Consider the following 17078-nt stretch of genomic DNA (forward strand, 5'->3'; position numbering starts at 1 on the left):
GTGTCGAAGAACTATTTCCAATTAAGTGTTCATATTTACATATTTAAAATTTTCATACTCAAATTGAACACAATGACGTGTGCAAGAAAAAATTAATTAAAAGTACAATTAAGTACAATAGTACTAAAAATTTGAAACTTGTAAAATACTACTAAAAATTTGAACTTTTGAACTATTATAGCAGTTTCAAAGAGTATAAATATCTAAGATGAAAACATTCACAAAAATATATGTAAAATAATATAAGATCATTATATAATTATTCTTATAAATACAAGTTGAAAAGTTATATAAGTATTCATTAAATTAATTGAGCATTAGTGGTAATAAAGAAAATATCAGGAATTAGACCGAAAAGTTAAAATGTTACTTTAGTTGACCTAGAAATAATAATTAAAAATATATAAGATTATCCATATTTTCAAGCAAAAATACATTAAATAATTAAAAATTTCATAATTTTGGTATTTTTCACTATAAAATGTCTAAAATGATTTAATTGTTATAATTAATATTCTTCAACAACAGTTAAGTATATATAATATTTCCCGGTGAAGTCTACTGTCGCAAAAATTACCGAAACCATTGTAAAATTATCATAATTCTATTTCAATTACTGGGAAATTAGTTATCAGCATTCGCAAATCGAACGTGTCACATCATAATCCCCCACCAAAAGCACGACTACTCTCAGGAAATGTTCATGCTTTTAAATTGTTTACGCGCGTCTTCGCCTCACGACCACAACACAGATTTGTAGTGTCGAACAAGAAAGACAAGAACCCGGGTTTTAAAAAACAATAACGAATATGTTTAATTTTATACATAAATAAACGTATACTGGTTTGACGGGAACCAGTGAACAAATTCATATCGAAGAGTGAATAAACAGCGGAATGAACAAGTTACTCCTTTTCCTAGCGGCATTTGTTGCCTATGTAGCGGCCGATGTAAGTTTGTTATCGTGAATATTTAATTAACTGGACTGCATAAATAAATTTAAATATATCACTTTCAGCTTGAAACGGACGGCAAAGAATTCTTTAGGGGAGTGCACCGAAGATGTCAAGAGGATCCGAAGACGGGAGTTCCAGAAGAGCAAGTCAAAAGAATGTTCCAGGGTAACTGGGAGAATGACCCCAAATTAAAATTACACATGGTGTGCATGTACCGTGGATTCAATTATATCGATCAATATGGGATTATAAATAAAGACCTCTTAAAAGCACAGTGGTCAAGCTTGTACAACAAAGAAGATTTTAAAAAACTTCTTAAATGTATGGTACAAAAATGTAACACAATTGACACTGTATGGGCTTTGGCAAAATGTAAAAGTGACACTGTTGGAACAGTTGTCGAATTAGAAACATTGTGGTATGATAAGGGAGACAACAACTGATTTATTTATTATTACTTTTACTTTTTGTATTAAATTCGTTTTACAATGAATTATTATTTATTTACCCTCTATTATTTAAATATAGATTTAACCTATATAATTTTTTTATTTATTTTTGCAATATTATAAATATGAACAAATTAAATGGTGATAAAAACATATACTTTTATTGATTTAGCAAACCTTTTAGGAATATAGTTTTATAAAAAATGATTGAGTTTTTACAATGTTGAATGACAAATGTAAAATTTATAAATATTTCATCTAATTATTTATAATATGACTTTTCAAATTTTCTTGGATAGAACTTCAATTTGTTTAGGTCTTCTTTTTTCTATTCAAAACGCGGTCAATTTAAAATTAATTTAATCAAATTCAAAAATGTATTTAAAAAGAAGATAAACATCACAACGCAAATTTAAGACTTCTTAAATAAGTGGAGTGGGGATTTTTTTACCATTATGAATTTTCAAGTATTTTTGGACGCATAATATAGTTATTAATGTATAATAATAATAATTTTTTTGATTATATATTTATATATTATATTGAATTATATATTTTAAATATTTCATTAAAAAATAATATTAAATTTTAATAACAATTATAAAATTTTGTTTATCAGATTTCTAGAAATAAATTTAAGTTTTTTACTTTAGAAATATTATATGATACTATGTTTATTTATACTTACAAAATAAATAAAAATTTTCCTTTATACACTTACATCGCACAGTTAAGTTTGCAATGCTTTGTTTTCCAGAGCTATTAGACAAAATTTAGTAGCAATTAAAAGCTGACGCACGGGGAAATTTTCTTCTGCATGCTAATCACCTCACTTCTGCTTCGCGATTTCCCATGTATATAGGTAAGACAATGATCTCTACCCAGTCATGTACTTCCCCTTAACGTCATCGGAAAAAGTAGGTGTGTAAATGTAAATGCACAGAAATGACAATTCCCAACATCTCGCCGGTCGAATGACGTTGTTTACTTTGTAAATCCACATCTGCACCTACGTTAATATGTGATTCCTTGCGTGCAGTTCACCGCAAAACGGAAACCGATTTGCATTTTTATATATCCCCAACCTAGCCAACATCTTAAATACACGAAAACAATACACAGCGAAGGTGCACATTACATGAGCTCTGTTTAAACAATCATTTTATGAAAAACGTGAGTTTACAAGGCAATAAATAAATTACTTGAATCTTTATTATATATTTAGTCAGAGACATTGAAGGGAACAGTGAGAGACAGTGAGCAACTACGAAGATGAACAGGTTTTTAATTTTAGCAGTTACAATTTCCTACATCTCCGCAAATGTAAGTGTAATTTTATTCATTTATACAACCATAAAACGCATAAATAGAGTCTTTAATCAACATTATTAAGAACAACATTTTTTCTTTATTTATCATCTTCATTTTAACAGAAAAAGTAGGCACACAATACAATATGTATTATATAAATTATATACATGTTATTTTTAAATACAAAAACATTAAAAATGTAAGATTTATTTGTTTATGGTTGTTTAAGGTCGTGATAGACGGCAAAGCCAAATTCAGAGCAGTCCATAGAGCATGCCAAGAGGATCCCAAAACCTCGGTGCCAGAAGAACAGATCATGAGACTGTTCCGAGGTGAATGGATCGAAAACGAGAAATTAAAATTGCACATTGTTTGTATGTATAAGGGATTGGGCGTCATTGATGATGACGATATCATAGACGGCGACATTTTGAGGAAACAATGGGCCGAGCAGTATTCAAAAGAAGACTACAACAAATTGCTCGATTGTCTCATCGCATACGACACACTAATTGACACCGTCTGGGAGTTGAGAAAATGTAAACAAAAAGCAGTTAATTCTATTATTGAAATAGAGACATTGTGGTACGATGATAAAATTAATAAGGAGGGAGAGAATGCTGAGTCGACTACGATCAAACTAGAATCTCGAGAAACTTGGAAAAATTGCTTCTAATTATGTAATTATATTTCTATATTTGAAAGTATCTATTTTTAAGAAATAAACTTATAAATATAAATATATAGATTTACTTGTTGTTTGGGTCCTCTAAAAATCAGGAAACCACGAATTAAATCAAATGTGTATCTTAAAGTTCAAACATTAATGTTCTATATAAACTGAATAAGATAAAAAAGTAAAATAAATTAGCCATAGTTGTTTTAGTAATGCTTATTAATTTATAGTTGTTTAAAGTTAAAAATTTCAAATTGAACTGAAATTGAAACCTTTCTGCAAATATCAACTGAGAACCACATGCTCCAATCTTAATAATTAAATTGGAAGTGACACATTCAGTATTAAACATAAATAAGAATAAAGCTGTTCTGCAAAAAGAACTTGCAAATGGTTGGTAAATACAACAAAACATGCAGAATAATTGCAACATATTGACGGAGACGATAACTAAAAACCAGATTTTGAACGATCGAATATATATAAAGGTGAGCTGATCATAAATGGTCAGTTCGGCACAATAACGCATATTGAAAACAGAAACATAAAATGGAGAAATACTTTCTTTTGGTGTTTGCTGCAGCAACTGTGTACGGTTCATCTTCCGACGTAAGTTAATAATTCATAATAAAAATTTGCTGAGTTTATTTATAATTTTAGCGTCACTTATTTTGTTTACAATATATGTGAATACTCCATTAGCATTAACACAAATAAAAAAAATTATTCGCTTTATGTAAAATGTTTTAGATCTTCGAAGGAAGAACAGATGATGAATGGGCTGAGTTCCATGTAGTTCACAAAAAGTGTCAGGACGATCCGTCCACAAACGTAAATAATGAGGACGTTTTAAAGTTATTCGAAGGTATAATTCCAGAGAATGAAAAACTGCCAGTACACATGCTCTGCATGTACCAAGGTTTTAATCTTATGTCCGTTGACGGAAAACTCAAGAAGGACGCTATCATTAGCAAATGGTCAAAACACGTTAAAGGAGAACTCCTAAACAAATTGAAAAACACATGCCTTGACGACAAGGAGGACGCACCTACCACGGCCTGGGAATTTTTGAAATGTCAACATAAAGTTGGTTTTTCTTTATACGGAAAGTACTAAAATATATGTAATAAACTTTTAATCACGTATCTTATTTTTATTGTCTTGTCCTAAGAACAATTTAACAACTTATTAGTAATACAAGCTTATATGGCTAGAAATGTTCCTCAGAAATTGAAAGTAGATATACGCCTATAAATTAAAAAATAAAACAAAAATATAACCTATATATAAAAGGTAAATGGTACCTAAATTCATATTTAGTATACACAAATAGTTGAAATGTGTTCACCTTTGATAATACTCTTTGCCACGATGTCTTCAGCCCTAGTAAGAATTAAACAATAGTTAGTAACCGTGCTCTTGCTTAAATGCTTTTTTTCTAGATAATAAAAGATACATTAGACGATGAAAGAGTGGCTTATATAGTTTTTCACCGTATGTGCCAAGAAGATCCTAAGACTCAAATAGATGAACACGTCTATCAAAGAATGCTTCATGGAATGTTTTCAGATGATGAGAAATTAAAAACTCATATGGTGTGCATTTACAAAAAGTTTAATGTATTGGATGTTGATGGTAGACTTAACAAAAAATTTATCATAACGAAATGGGAAGAACGTGTATTCGGTGAACAATTGGAAAAATTATACACTTGTCTTGTTGACACCTCTATCCAAACTGAAACTATTTGGTCATGGCTAAAATGCCAGAACAAACACGGATTTTCATTATTTATGGGACAAAATTAATTGAATAAACATATTATTAGTAAGGTATTATTTTAATTATTCATTATCCATAACATGAAAAATCTATTATTCTGTTCCTCTTTAATTTAAAAGTATAAATAAATAAATGATTAAAATTGGACGTTACAAACACTGTTTTGACGAGAAGGAATCAACTAATTATTAATATAATTCTTGTGATAAATAAATATTATCGATATTATATTTACGAGTTTACATATAGTATTAATAAAAATAATTAAGGACTGATAAGACAATCATATTATTGACAGTAAACAGAAAATTATGGAATTTCCTAATGTTATTTCGCCTTGACAACAAAGTCTTCAGCGAACTGTATTTTAAAAACAACAATAACTATATAAAGGTGACCTCATGTTTGAAAAAGTCACTCTGTTCAATACATCCATAACTGCCAATACACATAAGAAGATATAAAAATGAACAAATACGGAATGTTAGTTCTTGCTGCCGTTTTGGCCACAGTATATGCTGGCGTAAGTAAAATTATTTTATTGTTTCCCTTAGTAATATATTAATACCCATACATTGTAAATTTCAGGCTATTAAAGGTACTACCGACGAAGAAAGGGCGGAGTATAATGTCGTGCATAAAGCTTGTCAAGATGATCCAAAGACATTTGCTGATGAAGGTCTTGTTCAGAAACTGTTCGAAGGCATTTTCACCGAAGATCAACAGCTGAAAGTACATATGGTTTGTATGTACAAAGGTTTCCATCTTATGAAGCATAACGGAAAACTGAACAGAGATGTTCTGAAGAGAAAGTGGGCAGAACATGCAAGTGGACCTCTTTTGCATAAACTTGATCATTGTCTGGTAGAAAAGAGTACACCCGAGGAAACTTCTTGGGAACTAATGAAATGCCAACATAACATTGGAGTTTCTCTTTATGGAAGATAATTTATTGGTTATGTTTTTAAAGTCTGAAATATACACTTGCTTCAATAACTTATTTGTATTATTTTATTTATTAATATCTTTAAATTTGTAAGGTAAAAAACTTTAAAGAACATTAAACCTTTGACCAAATCGTCTTAAAAATATTATTCCATTGGTCAAAAGCAATTAGAAGACAAATTCAAAGTTTTGGATACTTCCAAATACAATTTGTCCGAATAATGAGTATTTTAGGTTTCTATTATTAGACAATAGTTATATTAAAAAATTATAATAAATAAAATATAAAAAATTCTTTAAATCTTAAAAAAAAGTCCCTACTTTCCATTCAAAATTTAGTTGATTGCACCTAATGTAGAAATGTATAAACGGGGCAGTTTTTAAAAAAGACCAAATTAGTTAAGTTTTACATGTCAAGGATTAATGTACGTTTATTGTAATAAAGCGTATTTTTGTGAATTTAGTGTTTTAATCAAACTAAAAAGGGCAGATTAATAGTCACTAATATATTATTTACATATATATTTTTATTTATTTAGACGTGACATGAGATTATTTAAATTTATTATTTACTACTATTTAAATTGTCGGTTATCCTCAAGATAATTTTTACAGATAAAAAACTACATTGCAAAATATATTAGTTTTTCCCAGGTCAAGTTCAAGTTATTTTACAACAAAAATTTTGATAATACTATTATTGTATTATTATAATAAACACCCAGATTAATAAAAATAATTGAGAAACAGATTGATAGCAACTCAAAAATATTTATATCGTAACATATTAATATTATAATATTTCTTGGCTTCTATAAACATTAATAATATCTTGAATATAAAAGTTAATTAAAGAATTAAAGAAATAGTATACACACATGCGCCCTTATAGGTTTTCTTTCAAACAGGAAGTGAAAATTGACTGGTTCTTTCCCTATATGATGTTTTTAAGTCCCTAAAATAGGTAAAATTGAAATTAGATCAATCAAGAAAACTGTAATTTTTTAGTAGAATTTAGTATAACTTAAACAAAAATTAAAGGTTCAAAGAACTGTTTAATAATAATTATAGTGATTCTAAATAAACAATAATAGCATTGCGTTTCCTTATTCGAGTGGATACTCAAGTTCACTGATTGATCGTTAAAAACCAATGGCCTGATAAAATAGTTGTTTATAAACAAGAAACGACAACGGGATTCCCGATTACGCTGGAAATTCTCTTTTCGTCCTCAAGTTCTTTGAAATTAGAACAGTTTTCAAGACCAACTGCTATAATATATAAACCCATTTGAGTTCTTGAAGATCATACAGTACCAACATTTCGACAATACATCAATACATTGATACACTGCCAAACATGAACAAATACGGAATATTTGTTTTTGCAACCGTCATAGCCGTTTCAATGGCTGGGGTAAGTAAATATTAATCTTTAAAATGTAAAACATGTAATATAAATAATTTTTAATTTCAGGTTATCAAAGGTACGACCGACGAAGAAAGGGCAGAATTTCGAGTTGTGCACAGGGGATGTCAAGATGATCCAGAGACATTTGCCGACGAAGTTTTGATTCAGAAACTATTCGATGGGATTTTCCCTGAAGATGATCAACTGAAAGTGCATATGGTATGCATGTACCAAGGCTTCAACCTCATGAACCACGATGGAGAGTTAAACAAGGACGTAATTAAAAAGAAATGGGCTGAACACGTCACAGGAGGACTTTTGCAAAAACTTAATCAATGCCTTGTTGAAAAGAGTTCACCTGAAGAAACTTCTTGGGAATTTATGAAATGTCAACACCGTATTGGTGTTTCCCTTTATGGAAGATAAATTATTAATGTTTTAAAAGACTGAAATATAGATATTTTTATATACCCATTTGTATTATTTTTATGGCAAAATAATGATTTAATATTTAAAAAGAATAACAAAATCCCAAGCGAAAGATAAAATGGATTAGATGCAAATGCTTTAGAAATAAAAAAATAATGCTTTTTTAAATAAGTAAACTTTTATTTTAAATTTTAAAGTGGCAACCAATATAATACAAGATGTCTAATTATATTCAAAGAATGAATGAAACACTTCGAAAAGGAGCAGAAAAATAGTATGTGTATATAAACAAGTTTTATTTAAAAACTCGAACGATTAATCGGTTTTCAAGGAAACCGTGTCGTATGATTTTCTCAATTTAAACAATGAACAATTTTACTTAAAAATATAAATATAATTTTTCTAAAATCATATTTAAATTTAAATAATAACGTTCTTTTCGTCAAAACACAATGTATTAGTGTCATACATTTTATTTTAAAATTATATTTCCATATATGTTATGTGCTCCCTTAATTCTATAAACAGAATTTCCAACCCGCTACACCGAAAAATAATATTATCTAGTATATATACAAAACTACTGATTTAAATAATTAAAAACCTGTCGCTAAATACCAAGCGAAGATGGAATTCCCGTTTGTACTGGAAATTCTCTCCTCGCAGTGTGCAGATGCAATAAAATTATAACAGACTTCAAGACCATCAATATATAAACATATACACGTTCTCGCAGTTCGCAGAGTATCAGATCGTTTATTACTAAAACAACAAGTATAGCTCAATATGATCAAGTACGAAATATTTATTTTCGCTGCCGTATTATCCGGTTCAATCGCTCGTGTAGGTATTTTATTGTGTGGGATGTATTTATAATAACAGATTTTTCATAATAAAAATAATTACGAATAATTAATTTGTTATTTCAGATTATACAACGCACAACGGAGGAGGAGAGAGCTGAATTCAGAGTTGTACACAAAAATTGTCAAGGGAACCCGGTCACATTTGCGGATGAAAGTTTCATTGATAATTTATTTGAAGGAGTTTTTCCTGAAGACTATCAAGTGAAAGTACACTTGGTATGCATGCACAAAGGTTTAAAAATGATGACTCCTGATGGAAAATTGAATGTGGATGTAATCAAAGGAAAGTGGGCCAAACACGCTAATGGGGAACATTTGAATAAACTACAGCAATGTTTAGTGGAGAAGAGTTCACCAGAGGAAACATCTTGGCAATTCTTAAAATGTCAACATAACATCAGAGTGGCTCTATATGGAAATTATTGATTTTTGGAATGTTTTTTTGAAAGACTAACATATATATGTTTCTTTTATAAAATTATTATAATTTTAAGAAAGAATTGTGTTTTTCTTTAATAATAAAGCATAAAAAAGAATAACGACTATTATTAATTATTTTTATTATCGATACATACAGCTACATTCACTTCGATTACGTCCAATATCATGATGCTGAGAGAAACGTTTCTGCAAAGTTTAAGTATTTCTTCAGGTTAACTTCAAGCATAAGTTACTAAATTTCTGTGTTTCAAATAAAATAAGTAAATATAACTAACTGTAACTGAAATATCTATTAAAATTGACATTTAGCAGATTTCAAAAACTGAAACTATAGTCCATTTACACAAGCATCAAGTCATATAAATGGAGTGTAGTAGCAAATTAAATTATACTCGTGGCAAATATCATATCATAGTAAACAACCTTTATTATACTGCTTATAAAAAACTTAGTAAGTGATAATATTAATTATAACGAAATTGACCAAATGAACCTAATGAAGTTAGGTGGTTCACCCTATATAGCAGTGTCTCAGAAAATCAGAACAGTGAAACCTGATTTATTGTAAATGACTTGCAAGAACGGGTTTAAAAATGTAAGATTTATAAACATTAAGTTTATTTTGTAGCTTCGGCGATATATTTAAGGGGCTTAGACCCACGAAAACCACACAATTCACCTTGAACCCCTAATCGGTCATTAATTGTGAAAAAATGCTAATCAAACGACCCGGAAAAGTTTCGCAGCCGTCTCCTAATCCCTTAAATCCACAGAAGTTTAAAAATGCAACTCAGCCCAATAAATTGCGCCGTTTTTTCCCGTTACTTGAGACAACTTTATTAGGCCCGAAATTTATGTGGCGTTTCTTTGAGCCGCGCGTGCTGCAGAAGGGGGAGTCTTGTGACGCGTGGGGAAGCCCTGGGACGGACAGGCCCGGTCCTGATTGATCGACGTATTTTAATTATGTACATCTGCAGGGTTCCGATTGCGCCGAAATCGGAAAAAAATGTTTGCTTATGAAATGCACGCTGATTAATGGGAATTTTTCCCCGGCTGGTAAACAGCGGAACAAAGGTGGATAAATTAGAGTTTTCGGTTTTGTTATTTCAAGGTTCCATGATGAATTAATGACGGCTCGTTGTTTGCGAAAGAAATATCTGCGAGGGATTTAATGAAATGCAAAATGAAAAATATTCATGATATTATATTACATATTTGCATTGATTTTTTTTTAATTAATTACAACTGATTATATACTAATTACAATATTCTCAAGTTTTCGTTGTTTACAACGAAATATTAAATTGTTTTTGTTCTGGGAACTAATGGTCAAGGACAACACGCAGTAGTTCAATAAAGTGACGTATTTTATTACAATTCATTACTTAAAAGGAAGGGCAAGCCACCCCTTGGTACATATATCATGTGTAATTTTTTAACAAACTTCCCATCGAACGGAGGCCGACAGAAATGACGCACAACCACCAAATCGAAATAAATTTTTGTGATTTATACAACTTTAAAACAACAGAGCATTCGCATTATCTTCTTTTTTTTGAAATAGAGACTAGGGTTCAATTTCATTATTTCACAGAACATGTAATGGTTTTTCTATTTTTACATATTTACTGTTTGCTTAATGATCACGCAGGTCTGGCAATATGTAACACCCTACAAGGTTTGGGCGGGTCTTTTCTGACGTAGTAATGAATGGTTCCCAGGGTTTAAATGCAAAAATTAAATTTTAGCCAAAGCTACTAATTATATGAATTTTTAATCTTTTCAAAAAATAGAATTTAAAGACTCACGGCCATGTAATAGCTCAGGTTAGAAATTATTGAAAAAAGATGATGGTCACAATTATCATTACAAAACCACAGCTCTTAAACTAGAAAACCATATTAAGGCCAGACTATATAATCTGCCTGACAGTAAAATCTCCTTTAATAAACACATTCACTATCTGTTTAATGGCAGCAGTAAATTATATTAGGTTTAATAACGAGAAAGTGTAAGAAGTTTTATTCACAATAAAATCTAACAAAACAGCTTATTATGCATATGAACTATAAACAGGACTTATGGGAAGGGCACATTAAATAGATATTTGCATTTTAAAGCCCTATGATAGAAATTTCTACCCTTAGGGAAAACCTTCCAAATTTTAGTCTATAGTTTTATGCCACAATGTAATATTTTAAAATTCTAATTTTAAATAAAAAAAATATTGATTATCTGCTCAGTTCATTAAAATATAACAAGCAGGGTCATTACATGTTCGTGACATTGAAGTCTGTCAGGAATTCCATTTGATCACAAGAGAAAATTGCAGTTATTCGCCACACCATTTGTAGAAAATTATACGCCAACCTGCACTGTCGTATTAAAGAATTCGTACTTAATGACTTTTTTCCTATGTGGTTTTATTTGAAATAAACCAACAAAAATAGAAACATAGAAACAATATAAAAATATTGTAATAAATAAATAAAAGTCGATAATATTTTGTACATATTAGATAACACACACCTACACAAAAAATTCTCATCTCGTGCAAAACTAATCGTGTACGTTATCTTGGAGCGGCGCACAGCGAAAGGTTAAATAAACCACCTCTTTATCTCTTTTCACACATGCATGCGTTCGGTTCACAATATCCTGCAGACTGTGCATTGAAGTTAGGACCGTTATCAAAATTCTACCCTTCCCAGCATTTGAAAAACGGCGTATTGAACGGTCGGGGCCTGCAGGATTCGATGCTATCGCCGTGCAATTCCGTCCCAGCAGGAACCGGTGTCGGCGACAAAAAGCGAAAAGTTAACGCTAACGAGGCACCCGATAAAAAGGACACAAACCGACAAAAATGATCCGCAAGTAAAAATGAATGGAATCAAACGAGTAACGCCGCGATTTAAATGACGGGGACTTTTATCTTTAAAGCTCATTTCCCACGTAATAACTGGAGATCCATTAGGCCGATTACGTTGAAATTTTCTGCTGTCCGTCAAATATTCATTCATACAAGTGTAAAACATAATGAAGTTTTTGATGCTACGTTATGCCCGACATAAAAATCACAACGGCAAATTATCTACTCATAGAATAGGTTATAAATTGAATTCATATTTACATTATATATTACCAAACTTTTTCTATTCCCATTTAAAAATTTACCAATTTGTATTTTTTTTAGACCACTAAAGCTGTGAACAACATTAAGGAAAATTCTTTAAAATAATTAAGTTTCCTTCTTTGGAAGAATAGAAAGGAGCAGTGATTTTATGTATCTATTTCTATGATATTAAGAGAAAAAACAAAAATAAATAATTTCTCCTTAATGATTTCATCTAAAAATAAGCAGATCATTTAGGAATAATCTGCATATTTTTATGTATTTTTCATAATTACTTGACCAAATGCATATTATAACTTTGAGTACTACATACAACATTGTATTTTCAAAAGCTCCAAAAATTCCTCTATCTCTGAAGTTTTTGAATAAAATTCTTGGCATTTTTGAAGATTCGAATGTAAAAAAGTATGTTAAATATTTATATTTAGAGCTTCTAAAAAGATATCAATTAAAAAAATACTGAAAGGTTCAATCTAAAAAATAAATTATTTTAAAATCTGCTTTTTTGAAAGTGGAATTACCAATAAAAATATTAAAAAATATTAAACAGCAAATAGATTATTAATATTAAAATAAATGTTGTGGTAATTTCCGACGTAAAAAAGAATACTCGTTACGAGATATCTTATTGGTTTCCAGCGTAGACAACATTCAAATCAATAGCAGTCCACCGAACGTCTTATTGATACGAATACGAGTTAAAAGGAGGAAAATCACGGTGTTTTCGTTCCACACAGGAAATTTGGTCGTAATCTGATTAAAAATCCCTTCGATGGTCGCCTAATGACGGACGGGCAAGAAAGCGACGTCGTCGCACGAGTGCAACGAAATTTATAAGCCCGGCCAGCTTAAAGGGGATGTCACGCGACGCCCGATGACGTACACGGGCGTCGATACGCGGTCACGTGGCCGACTTTTAAAGGAGACACGACGCTCCGGTTCGATCTTATGATATTCATCAGGATTTTACAGTTTGTTTTATGCAGACTACTTATTGATCAGCACCGTTCGTCAGTCTGGAAAATTCTAGCGACCAATTAATTAATATTGATCTTTCGTCGACAAACACAACTTTCGAAATTGAAATTTATACGAAACAAAATGAAGACCGTCTGATTTTACCAAATTATTATTTATGTCCTAAATTGAGTTCCAGACAACGCTCAATTTTATAGCAATCTCTGGCAAATTTCGAAAAAATGTAATAGGTTTTTTATCATATTATTATTTTATTTTATTTATTTATGTATTTACATTATTATTTTGACAAACGATAAAAACATTGAAGGCAAAATAACTCAGCAATTTTTTTATTTCACATGAAAACCAAAATTGAATGTTTGTAGTATTGGAAAAAAACAAGTTCTCCAAAAATATATAATCTTACAGCTCCATAAAATTTGTCTAATAAGTATATAAAACATATTTCAATAGTTTATACGGCTTTTTTGCATTTTGTTCATACATCTTTAAAATGACGGATATCTAAATATAACTGACGTCGCTAAAAGTTTAATATGCACCCGAAAAATGGTCTACAATTTTATTAACATATATAAAACAAGACAAATACTAAAAAATAAAATAAGAGTAAGTGAACGAATTTGACCACTGAACAAATAAAAAATTAATTGAGTAATATAATATCAGTGTGTCTAGTAGAGAAAACAGATTTCGACAGAATTTACAAGGATGTATTTCAGTAAAAAACCCATTTGTATCAGAAGTGAGTATTCGAACAAAATTAATTGTTTGTAAAAATATATTAATTATCTTCTAGACATTTGGAGAAGAATACTTTGGATTGAACTGATGATAACAATTTGGAAAATTTATGATTTGAAATTCCTTTTCTTAGCATGGTATAGTAAGTACCATTTACAGAAAATTATTGATAACATAAACCGTTTCATAAAAATGAGAGAAATAACTAGTAAATAATGATCCAAAGCATAATAATGATCCAAAGCATGTGTCCAATGTTATACCAAATTGGTTAGAAAATAATCATGTTCTCAGCTGGCCAGGGTAAAATCTGTGTCTAAATCCAGTTAAAAACAGGCGGTTATAACTAATAAAAGGTGCACAATAAAATATTATATTACTTTTTAAAGTATATATAAAGTTTTGAATAAATATAATGTGTATAATGTTCTGTGACCAGCCATATTGAACGTTTGTTTTGTTTAAGATTTAGTTTAAGTAAACATTTCGATTTAGGTACAAAATGATTAATTAGACAAAATATAGTATTTATTTTAAATAAAATATAAATATTTTGATTGCCTGATTTCCTGATTAAATAATAATGTATGCTATTTATCTAGCTCCCACAGTATAATATAAATATAATATACGAAATTGAGCTTGAATATTTAACTCATTTTTTTAACAATTCTAAAAATACTTTACGAATTTTGGAACACCATATACATGTCATTCCTACATCAATTATCATACCACCATCTGAAGAATTCTATAAAAAAATATAAAAGAAGACAGAGATGGGATTGATAAGATACATACGTACTAGATATTAATATTACAAAAGTTTATTGCAAAGGAGAGCCTCACCGGTTTCTCACAACCTTCTTAGTAATAATCCGACTGTGCCGACCTCATAAATAATAAATTTTCCGTTATATTTTCCCTCGTTTTATTAAAACGCATCCTGTTCTCAACCCGAATGCTATAATTTCTTCCTTTTCTAATGATAAGGCACCGCGCATGAATAAATTTAAAATATTAAGGATAATATCTGTCGAGTCACGCCACAGTGCAGCCTATATACCTTTGGCAGTGCAGAAATCAAATCAGTGTACAATAAAAAATTTTAACTTGCTTTATTTTACTGTCACATCAAAACAATCGCCGTTGCATTTTTCATATTTTCCACTTTACAGTCCGCAGTCACGGCACTGGAAAATAAATTCATGCCTCGTAAATATTTTAAACACAACAATCCTAAAGCAGTTCAAAGCGTCGTATATCTTTCGTGTTTGTGGTAAATAATAAATATGTAAACATAAATTACTATTTCAAAGGTTTCGGCCGCCGAAGTAATTTTACACCTAATTCGGTTTAAGTCACATTTATTTTTATTGTTATAGATTTTAGGGTCGAAACTCGTAATGGCGAACATTACTTTAAACTTTAAAGTCCAAAAATAAATGTATAATAAAAATAAATCATAATTTTACAGGCATGTGCCATAAACAGTTTTATGTAGCAAGGCAGTTACAAGTTTTGATCAACACATTATTATTAATTAAAAAGTAATAAGGAAACTATCTAATAAGATGAAAGTATTTATCATTTGTCTTGAGATAAGGTAATTCAGAGTCGTTCTATACGTTCACACAAACGTTTTGTAAGCATTACGTTCTTTTGTTGCTTGTTCTCCGTTTATCGCATAATCTAGAGGTCACAGGTTAGAAATCTTTCTCGCAAAGTTGATTACCCCGTTCGTTCCAAGTGAAGGTTTCCATCTGCGTTTTTCCCCGCTCGACTGGACCGCCTTCATTTCCACGGAGCGGCTTTACGAAAAATCCATTAGAATTACGTAACGGGGCCGAAATCGAAGTGGTAAGTGCGTACGGTCAATCGATAGCGGACCGAGCCCTTTCTGAGTGGATCGAAGGAGACCCACCCTGGAACTAAGTAATGCACGGTTCACCCTTCTCTAATTTGGGTTCGTTATGTGAGAGGTGTGCGCCTTTGGGACCACGGTTAGTCTCTTGGATCGTGATTCAGTCAGTCTTGGACAGGTCCCAGTTCGCTATCGCTGTTGCGTGGTATATTAAATCGACATGGAAAGCTTTTTAGTTTATCATTATTTCACCTTCAGTCATTACGATCAAATGGGCATAGGGTGAGTTAGTAATTGACGAATTACGGGTTAGTCACATTTTGCAGGAAGGCCTCTAATCAACTTCCTCCTACGTTTTACACACAGGAGCGGTTTACTACAATTTGATATAGCGATGATTGTACAAGAATATTTTTCATTAGAAAACATTCCACTTCACAAAATTATTGCAATTTTTACTTTATGATCTTTTTCTCTCTTTGTTTTTATATCGATTATTTACCAGCAATCTCTTACTTATAATAATTATTTACTCATTGATCGGAGTGAAACTTTAAAAAAGATATAATTCAGCGTTACCAAGACAGAAAAAGAAAAACAGATGGCTAAAAATTTCCGGATAAATAAGTCAATCGAATGATATATTATTATATTTAATAATCTGCATAAATAACGTTTTAAATATTATATATCGTATCACAATTAACATGACACAATTAATCCGTCACAACAAAACTGTACAAAGCTTTTAAACGATGGTAAAATGAAACTATATTCATAATATATATCTCAGAAATAAAATTCTTAAACAAATTATTTTGTAATCACACATAACTGTCAGATAGGAAAATATGTAAGATTTTGAGATTTTATAAAATGCCTTTGATTAATTAACAAAATCGTTGGATTTAGGATAAAAATCAAATGAAGTTCGGAAAATACTACACTTTAAATGATTTTTAATCCAGCACTGTCACTCTAATTGAAGGGGAGGAATTTTTTGTGCCTGACAGCAGCTGATTTATAGCATTTTAGATGTTTCAAAGGGCGATGGTCATTTAGTATAATATTGAAAGATATGTTGCAGCTTT

General features: G+C 30.4%; 6 protein-coding genes across 8 annotated transcripts in view; 5 read left to right on the top strand and 1 right to left on the bottom strand.

Moving 5' to 3' along the window:
* Nucleotides 1-17078, bottom strand: part of LOC109596674 (baculoviral IAP repeat-containing protein 7-B) — a 59105-nt gene that overhangs the window by 36002 nt on the left and 6025 nt on the right. The window lies entirely within an intron of this gene.
* LOC109596668 (B1 protein) lies at nucleotides 710-1461 on the top strand. Its single transcript, XM_020012241.2, has 2 exons — nucleotides 710-950; nucleotides 1019-1461. The coding sequence occupies exons 1-2, from the start codon at nucleotides 897-899 to the stop codon at nucleotides 1397-1399; spliced, it is 435 nt and encodes a 144-aa protein (XP_019867800.1). The 5' UTR covers nucleotides 710-896; the 3' UTR covers nucleotides 1400-1461.
* On the top strand, nucleotides 2373-4535 carry LOC109596673 (uncharacterized). Of its 3 annotated transcripts, none has more exons than XR_007547613.1 (4): nucleotides 2430-2578; nucleotides 2631-2728; nucleotides 2946-4001; nucleotides 4143-4535. XR_007547613.1 is itself a non-coding variant. In XM_049965454.1 (3 exons), the coding sequence occupies exons 1-2, from the start codon at nucleotides 2678-2680 to the stop codon at nucleotides 3390-3392; spliced, it is 498 nt and encodes a 165-aa protein (XP_049821411.1). In that variant the 5' UTR covers nucleotides 2373-2677; the 3' UTR covers nucleotides 3393-4001; nucleotides 4143-4535. The 3 variants fall into 3 exon arrangements, 1 of the variants encoding a protein (XP_049821411.1); XR_007547614.1 differs by having other exon boundaries at nucleotides 2567-2578; nucleotides 2653-2728; XM_049965454.1 differs by having other exon boundaries at nucleotides 2373-2728.
* On the top strand, nucleotides 5539-6170 carry LOC109596675 (uncharacterized). The gene is made up of 2 exons (XM_020012248.2): nucleotides 5539-5697; nucleotides 5763-6170. Exons 1-2 carry the CDS (start codon nucleotides 5641-5643, stop codon nucleotides 6120-6122), a joined length of 417 nt encoding a protein of 138 aa, XP_019867807.2. The 5' UTR covers nucleotides 5539-5640; the 3' UTR covers nucleotides 6123-6170.
* On the top strand, nucleotides 7257-7999 carry LOC109596671 (uncharacterized). Its single transcript, XM_020012244.2, has 2 exons — nucleotides 7257-7535; nucleotides 7596-7999. The coding sequence occupies exons 1-2, from the start codon at nucleotides 7479-7481 to the stop codon at nucleotides 7953-7955; spliced, it is 417 nt and encodes a 138-aa protein (XP_019867803.2). The 5' UTR covers nucleotides 7257-7478; the 3' UTR covers nucleotides 7956-7999.
* LOC109596670 (uncharacterized) lies at nucleotides 8665-9363 on the top strand. The gene is made up of 2 exons (XM_020012243.2): nucleotides 8665-8801; nucleotides 8888-9363. The coding sequence occupies exons 1-2, from the start codon at nucleotides 8745-8747 to the stop codon at nucleotides 9248-9250; spliced, it is 420 nt and encodes a 139-aa protein (XP_019867802.1). The 5' UTR covers nucleotides 8665-8744; the 3' UTR covers nucleotides 9251-9363.

Source organism: Aethina tumida, chromosome 3 (assembly GCF_024364675.1).
Source record: "Aethina tumida isolate Nest 87 chromosome 3, icAetTumi1.1, whole genome shotgun sequence".
Taxonomy (NCBI): Eukaryota; Metazoa; Arthropoda; class Insecta; order Coleoptera; family Nitidulidae; genus Aethina; species Aethina tumida.

Bases quoted from the DNA above. Each gene is read 5' to 3' on its own strand.
- LOC109596675 (XM_020012248.2), top strand. From the start codon at position 5,641: ATGAACAAATACGGAATGTTAGTTCTTGCTGCCGTTTTGGCCACAGTA. The intron at 5,698-5,762 runs GTAAGTAAAATT...TGTAAATTTCAG, and splicing joins TGGCCACAGTATATGCTGGC to GCTATTAAAGGTACTACCGA.
- LOC109596671 (XM_020012244.2), top strand. From the start codon at position 7,479: ATGAACAAATACGGAATATTTGTTTTTGCAACCGTCATAGCCGTTTCA. The intron at 7,536-7,595 runs GTAAGTAAATAT...TTTTAATTTCAG, and splicing joins TAGCCGTTTCAATGGCTGGG to GTTATCAAAGGTACGACCGA.
- LOC109596668 (XM_020012241.2), top strand. From the start codon at position 897: ATGAACAAGTTACTCCTTTTCCTAGCGGCATTTGTTGCCTATGTAGCG. The intron at 951-1,018 runs GTAAGTTTGTTA...TATCACTTTCAG, and splicing joins TTGCCTATGTAGCGGCCGAT to CTTGAAACGGACGGCAAAGA.
- LOC109596670 (XM_020012243.2), top strand. From the start codon at position 8,745: ATGATCAAGTACGAAATATTTATTTTCGCTGCCGTATTATCCGGTTCA. The intron at 8,802-8,887 runs GTAGGTATTTTA...TTGTTATTTCAG, and splicing joins TATCCGGTTCAATCGCTCGT to ATTATACAACGCACAACGGA.
- LOC109596673 (XM_049965454.1), top strand. From the start codon at position 2,678: ATGAACAGGTTTTTAATTTTAGCAGTTACAATTTCCTACATCTCCGCA. The intron at 2,729-2,945 runs GTAAGTGTAATT...TGGTTGTTTAAG, and splicing joins TTTCCTACATCTCCGCAAAT to GTCGTGATAGACGGCAAAGC.